The sequence below is a fragment of the Bombus impatiens genome, unplaced genomic scaffold (assembly GCF_000188095.3).
Source record: "Bombus impatiens unplaced genomic scaffold, BIMP_2.2 scf_0060, whole genome shotgun sequence".
NCBI classification, from domain to species: domain Eukaryota; kingdom Metazoa; phylum Arthropoda; class Insecta; order Hymenoptera; family Apidae; genus Bombus; species Bombus impatiens.
The window spans coordinates 53,496-61,043 of record NT_176479.1 but is presented as its reverse complement, the minus strand read 5'-3'; the positions used below and the strand labels follow the sequence as shown (position 1 = coordinate 61,043).

At 45.0% G+C, this 7,548-nt stretch overlaps 1 protein-coding gene across 1 annotated transcript in view; it reads right to left on the bottom strand.

Annotated features, from left to right (window-relative positions):
• The window catches only part of LOC100749585, a 60,089-nt gene that overhangs the window by 8,635 nt on the left and 43,906 nt on the right, over nt 1-7,548 (bottom strand). The window contains 4 exon segments of the mRNA XM_024372346.2: nt 1-442; nt 2,531-2,865; nt 3,402-3,671; nt 5,432-5,579. Coding sequence (XP_024228114.2) covers nt 103-442; nt 2,531-2,865; nt 3,402-3,671; nt 5,432-5,579 — 1,093 coding nt within the window. The 3' untranslated portion in view covers nt 1-102.

Here is a 7,548-nt window from a genome sequence, read left to right as displayed (position 1 = left end):
CGCGACGACGCCACGACGAGCGACGAATGGGACGACCGTGGGCGATCGTCACACGGTGGTCACCCGGTCGACCTCGACGTATCGCACAGAACTGTCGCTGTGTCAGCAAATCACTTCCTTCCCGTCGATGATCGCCGTCTCCGAGGAGATGCTCTTCAGCCGGTGCTGCGATATCGATCGGTTCGCCCGTTGCCTGCAGATCCGCCAGATCACGAAGCAGATCACGCCGATGATCGTGACGATCGCGAGGATGCCGATGGCCAGGTGCAGAGGCGGCAGCTGCAGGAGGACCGAGCAGTGGGTCAGAGCCTCGTCGTAGCCCGATGGACAATGGGAGATCCCGTCGCACCACAGCGACGCGTTTATGCACGCGTCCAGCTCGGGGCATCGCTGCTCGCAGTCGCGTGGCATCTGCAGCCCTGCGCTCGACGTCACCGATGGTCTGCACCGGAAAGTTGAGAATAGGGTTAGGAATCTCGGTGGATATCTTCCCGAAGACGCTTAAGCGTCGAATAGCTGTGAACATTTCTTACGTTGTGTATTATCGTTCAGAGGCGAGCAAGAACGACTAGGTAAATGGGCGGTTTACTTGTTTTCGATGAACTCGGTACGGTTGTAAAGATAAGCACGCGTATTAGCCGAAAGTGTTACGTACAATGGCGGACAAAAGAAAGTTTATAAAATGAGAGGTAAAAGAAGATTATCGAAGAACTTTACCGAATGGGTTTATATTTAATAAGTAATTGAATAATTAATTAAATATTTATATTTAAGACGTAATACTGCTTCCAATATTGTGCATGATACGTATATGGAAGCGGGACATTGTAATCCTGTTAAGGAAAGCGGTAAAGATATCTTTACCGCTTTACAATGTATACACTAAAATTCGTAGTGTACACAAGTAAAATCTATAGCATGACGGCGAGCGATAGAGAGCTGTGCTTCCTGTGTGTCGGCCAACTTCTCATCTTTCTACGGTACATCGTGTGCTGTTCGAAAGTAAAGTCATCGTTTCATTAGGAAGTTACGTTCCAGACGCGTAAAATAAAGAAAAGACCCTTCAACTTTAATCAAGAAGATTCTCGATTAAATTCCGAGGATAGTACTTTAGCAGTCGTTAAGAAGATTAAAGACTTTCCGAATGAGTTTTTGGTTTTAAGCGAAGGGAAGATACTTTCCTTTAATGCTTTTGCAGCGAAATCTTTTTGAATTGTTCTAGTAGGCAACCAAAAGACATTTGGCACTTTTCTAAGCGGATTCGGTGAGGTACAGTTACAGCGGATAAGCAGTGGGAGAAGTAGCGAAATTTTGGGAACAACGTGCTAAAAGGAGGAAAGATCGTCAAGATTGGTTGTTAAGAGAGCTAACGATTTATTAGCACTTTGCAGAATGGGATTTTAGTATCAGAAGCAGAGGGCGAAGAGAAGACGTTTGGCATTTCTCCCAGTGAAATTTTGGGAACGTTGCTTTTAGAAAACCAGAGATTCCGTGCCACTTGACCAAACGAGTTTCTAAGAGTTTTAAAAGAAAGACGAACGGAGAATTGTTCGAGGTTTTTCCGAGTAGTGTGTAGAATGTGAAATGGTGGCTACTTCTTCTCTGTCGCGTTTTCGAACAAGACCTTAGAACTAGCGTTTTGTCAGGTGAAACGGGGGATCAGTGACAACTTTCTGAATGAGATACTGTCGGTGCTTTTTGTAGATACTCCGGCGAATTGAGGGCAAGGCTCTTGGCGAGGTTCAAAGGTAACGTGAAAGGACAGATTACTGCTTAGGTTCCTCGTTCAGGATCGTTCAAGCGAAAGAACGAAGATAACCAAGAGGTTTCTATCGCTAAATACACGGAGGGAGTAGCTGTGTAAATTTTGTTTAATCAAGGATCTACATGATTAATCCATTCGAGGTTGATGTCTAATTAAAATATGAATTTCTTACGACACAAACAGCGTATTATCAGTTAGATTCAATTGGATATGTACTGCACGACGCTCTTAGTTTGATCGCATCGTTGAGTAGGCACCGTAAGACACGTACGTACAAGAAGCAATATGGTTTCAAATGTGTTATTGGTAAATTTAGAACATTGACTGCCACGATGATCATCGGTGACCCGGGGTATATTAGATTTTTTAGAACGATTAAAATAAGATAAATTTCATGGACCGGCAAACTTTCAACGATACGAATAACTTGGATAAGATGGTTGGAGAAGAGCGTTCAAACACGATATAATATTTTGGAAAAATCAAATTGTGTGGTATCCTGCCGCCCGTATGTCCTTGGGACTGAGGACTGTGCGCCCCTCTGCTTAGGCTGACCTCCTTTCGTTCGTGTAAGGAGGTTTGCCCGCGTGTAGGGATATTCTGGCCGATTTTTAATTGTCAATAATTAAAAAACAAGATCGAAAACGCAATTTTTTTATTCTTGACTTTTGTCTTATTTCGGCGTCAAGAATCATCCCTTCGTATGGCAGTTAACGTGTTAGAGGATTTGTAAAGAAAATAAGAAAGGTATTTCGAATTACTAACCTTCTAGCGAGCTCGAGCCAGGTGACCGTGTAGGTTTCCGGTTCCTTGACGATAAATTCGACGGCTACAGTCCTGACGGGGTCTTGGCCCGGTGCTAGGATCATCGCGTTGCTGCTGACGGCCCAGCCGTCACTGAAAACCTCGACCACGTGGTGACTCGATTCCGCAGGTGGTTTCGGGCACACCGACACGTGGATAGCGCCACCGGTGTGCACGACGATCCGGTTCTTCGTCGCGCATTTGCTCGTGTTCGACATTATCGTGCCGTGCATTTTCACGTAGAGATATTGGTTCGGCCCTGGGTCGATCAGCCATGGATGCTTCTCGCAGTTTTTCTGAAAATAATCCACCCAGAACTCTTCGATTTCAAGTATGGCATGTCCGAGTTATTTCGGCGAATATTTATTTCGTAAAACGGAAGTTCCCCTCCCTTCGTAGGAGGGTGAACAATTTTGAGAAATTTCGAGTTCCACGATTCGAGCGATTGGAACCTTCGTCGTCATAATCGTAGCCAGCCATTCGATTTGTCCTCCGTTACAGTAACTCAAATTTTATGTAACGGAGCTCTTAGAAGGTAATGCTCAATTTGAGACCACACGAAAGCAAATCTGAGCGACCTACCACCGGCGTCCGATATACTTCGTGTCCAAAATTCTCCTTGAACCTCTCGTAACACGTTCAATGTGAGATGTACGATTTCTATCTTTCGCGACGAAAGGAATGGAAAAAAGGATCTGTTCGTTTGATTTCCTTAAAGAACGACTAGAACACGAGAAGTAATTAAAGTCGATACGTACAGATTTCGCATTGAACGCGTCGATCCAAGCTTTTTCGTCTGTTCCAAATTTCTCTAGAGCCATAAAAATCTCACCTCATCCTCGTCTATAACCGGCACCTTATACTTGATCTCTCCGGATGGTCCCCTCACTCTTCGCTTCTGCATGCAAGGGCTGGTCTTGATAAAGTCCCAGGTTCCCTCGAAGAACAGATTATTATAGTCATCCAACGCGTCCATAGACCTGACGGTGAAGTGTACCTCGACTATATTCGAGGTGGACTTGACGTTCATCGGTAGGGATCGGTTGGAGCAGAGGCAATCCCGTTGGACAGGCGGAGCGTTCGGCCATGGAAGATCGAGCACCTGTAGATATCGAGCATGATTCGGTCCCCGGGGTCGCTTACGAATTAATCAATCGGCAGATTATTATAATTGCTACGGTGACGAACAAACGCGATCGGAGAACATTAGCGTGTGTAATTGCGCTTTAAATTCACGGACGCGAGTCCGTGCCCCTCGTAAATCCTGCGATCGATAACAAAATGGAAGGAACGACGGAGCGGGAAAATGGCCGGTGACGGTGACACGGTTTCGCTGCTCGATCGGAATTTCAGATTTATTTTGGTCACGCGAACGTTCGTTCGCCTCGGTTCGATCGTCGTACATCCCTCCGCGATCACACCGCCGTTTACACGCCGAATTTCTGATAAAGTTTTAATGAAAACGCGGTCTCGTTAATTACAGCCTTTACCCTCGCGCAATCGCCAACGGCGCAACTATCGACGGAGATTCTTTCGATCGTGGTTGGCAAACTTTAAATTAAAATCGTTGCTCGCTTGCCGCTGTGCTCCGGTCTTTCGACCGAATTAGTAGCGTCTTGGGAATTTATTATCCAATTAGTAAATCGTCCGATTATTGTTTGCCTTTGATTCAATTTTACAGATTAATCGCGTTAGAGATATTTCCGGGAGCTTACGGAATTTTGTAAATTTAACTCGAACGGGAATACGAATGTTCGATCTTCGAATATCGTTTACTCCGATTCTGTGATTAATCTTTAAACAGAACTGTATGACGGTATGATTTCTTGCGTTTATACGAACAACGGCAGGCTTACAGCTTTGTCGGAACCGTGCAGTTGTTCGTCGGGTTAACAACTGTATTCAGGAAAGATGAATGGCCCTTCTAGTGCTCTCGTGTCGCGCAAATATAAAATGGAGCAATGCCTGTTCGAAGATTAATTGGAACATGCGACTCTGGCTCGTTATTACGCGCGGGAAAAAGGGTGTGAAACGAAGAATCTGAAGCGCTTCGGTGCGCTTTCAATGACCGTACAAAGAAAAAGGATATCGAACGAGCGAATAAACCGCGACCTGTAAGTACAATACGTACGTCGAAAGATATCACGCGCGATAAACGCTTCCCTTCGAAATTATGCAATTCGTATCGAAAACGCGCTGAATAAAAAAAGACAAGGAAAATCGAGAAACTGAATACGATTTCGCGATTCACGCGTCTTTGTCCAGAGACTCCCTTCAAGGTGCGAGCCAACGTATTCACGTCCGACGTCCTCTTATCTCCGAAAACTATCTTACGCCAGAGGTAGAGGAGATCTTGAAGGGACGGATAGAAATCTCGAATCACATTGTGGTTAAGATTGAACTAACAGTGAAATACGGTTCTACGTAGAATATGGCACGATAACACAGATATTTCGGCGGATGGCGATGAACGCAAGTAGCGCGTTAGGTGTTTGATCATGGAAGAGCGTAGCAGCTTGACGCTTTCACGGCCAGGCGTTTTCTGCACGTGATTTTTACAGCCAAAGTTTCTTATTTTCTCTGCGTAATTCTGTCGCGTTCTCCTCTAAATTAAGTTATTTTTTAAACGTTCCAACATTCCTCTGTATTTTCTCGGTGACTTGCAAACGTCTGTTTTATTTTGCAATAATTTTTCTACGACTCGTACGTTATCACAGTCATCCAGGCAGCCAAAGCGACGCGTATACACGCGTGACACCCGTCGTGAAAGCGTCGTGAAAATCGTCTTTCCCCGGGAAGTACGCATCAGACTCTTATTCGAGATTTTCATTGAAATTTTCGAAACGTCGTTATACGACTCACCTTCACGGAGAAGTTGTCCGATCCGACGCAAAGCAGCCGATTAAAGTTCGGGCTGGAGACGCTGCGGCACGTCCGGTTTCCGTTCAACAGCTTGTTGAACCGCAGCTTCACGATCTCATCGTGCTCGCCCTCGAATCTGTACACGCAGCTGGAAAATCCGTTGTAGCCTGCACTCGTGTCACTTAATCGAATTTACATGGCCGGTCGGCCACGCAAAGGAATCGCTTTCCCGATCGATACCACGTCGAGGAGATTACAAGGAGGAAAGTGACCGGTCAACGACGTTTCTCCTTCGTTAATTGACCAGCGGTCAAAGCAATCATCGGTTTCTATCCCTTTGCAAACTTCGCGGACTCGTATCGAGCATTATCTCGACCAAGTTTTGCCTATTTCGTTTTCTTTGTTAATGCCGCTAATGGTATTGCACGGTTTTGAAGTTCTAGTAGATAAATAGAAAGCGGTAACATAAGGAAGTATAGCAAAAGAATTCGGCCAGAGAGATTTTTCGCTTTATCGCACTAAAAAAGCGGTATTTTGAAAAAGTTTCGATTAAGGTAACGGCGTGTGTGTTAGTTTAGTTAGTCTTTTTTAGATAGCGTTTCCTTCTACTTGTCATACTCTGACATCCTCGATGTTATTTAAAATTCTTTCCGCGCTGTCACCTTTTGAAAAAATTATCTGGCTGTGAATTTTTCCACGCCACTGTATATCTGGCGAGTGTTCGGGACGATTTTTTAAATTTTTGCCAGCGATACGTAGTAACGATGCAGATTGCAGGAGAAAATAAAACGATCGAGGGCAATTCCTCTGCATTCTATAAACGTAAAAGATATCGATAGATAGAATTACTGTTTTGCAATTTTCAAGGAAATATCGCGTCGAGAAAAATTCCAGAAAAACCTAATTCACCCTCGAAATATTACATCTCCCTGTCTCTCTCTCTTTCTAGAAAAAAGAAAACAAATTGTACAAGTGTCTCGCGCAGTGCTTCCCAGATAGTTTTACAACATTGTACTGGCCGCTGCGTTTTGTCCCTTTCCGCGGACAACGAGTGTCGCGTAATCATAATTACGAATAAAGTAAACGAGCACGCGATACAGCCTGCCCACGCGTGAAGCAGCAGTGGAATTCTATTTGAACAGCAAATAACGACGCGAGCGACGATCGATAGGAAAAACCGGGCTGCATTTATTCACGATAACGACCGGGCCACCCCTTATGAACGAAGACTTTCCAAAGTAGGTGTAGTCACGGTCGTGCGAAAAGAGAAAGGACCAGCCGCGAAGACGTAAAGTCGATTTTATAGCCCCATAAAACAGGACGTCCGGCTTTAATGGCCGGCCAAGGGAACTTTCGGCGGGATAGGATCGATGAACGGTAACGGAATTGGAGAGTTGTTCTCGCGAGGTCGAAAGCAAACGGCGAAATTCAGTGTTAGTAGGACTTTCGACGATGTTTGTGTTTCCTTTTGGGAGTTTTGTTGATTGAGGCGGAGTTTAGAGGAAGCGGAGGAGGTTCGAAGGGTAAATAGAGGGAAATCTGTAATAGGGGAGGTTGGCAGGGATCTTGTACGACTGTTTCGAGGGCTGCGAGAAATCTAGAAGAATGGAAGAGAGAGGAAGATTGTAGCGGAAGAACAGGTGTTGTCGATTTGCTCGAGTTTACCGGGTGATTTGGAGAAAATTTTAAAGAGGAGACGTCTTTATTTTACTTGGTCTGTATTACTTCGAGGAAGTTTGTTAAGTTTGTTAAGCTCGTGAAGTTGCAGCGGATAGGAAGAAGCTGTAAACGCTATTTGTATCGCGTGCAAGTCTCAGTCGCGTACACTTTGATACCCGTCTTTTTTTGCCTCGTTAAAAATTTTCCGACCTCGCGATTCCCGAAACGTTGGTCGGTTATATCTTCAGACGAGTCTAGATATATCGTAGGAGGAACGAAAAGATGCAGCAGCAGCCAGAAAATAATCGCGTTTGACGAAGAGCGATCTACTGTGGCGACACTGTCGATGGTATTCTAAGAAAAGAAGACTCTTCCTCTTCCTCTTTTTCTCCCTCGATACCGAAACAGGGTCGGGGAACTTGGCGAGAGGCGACGAGACGCCAAGCGAAACTCTAAAA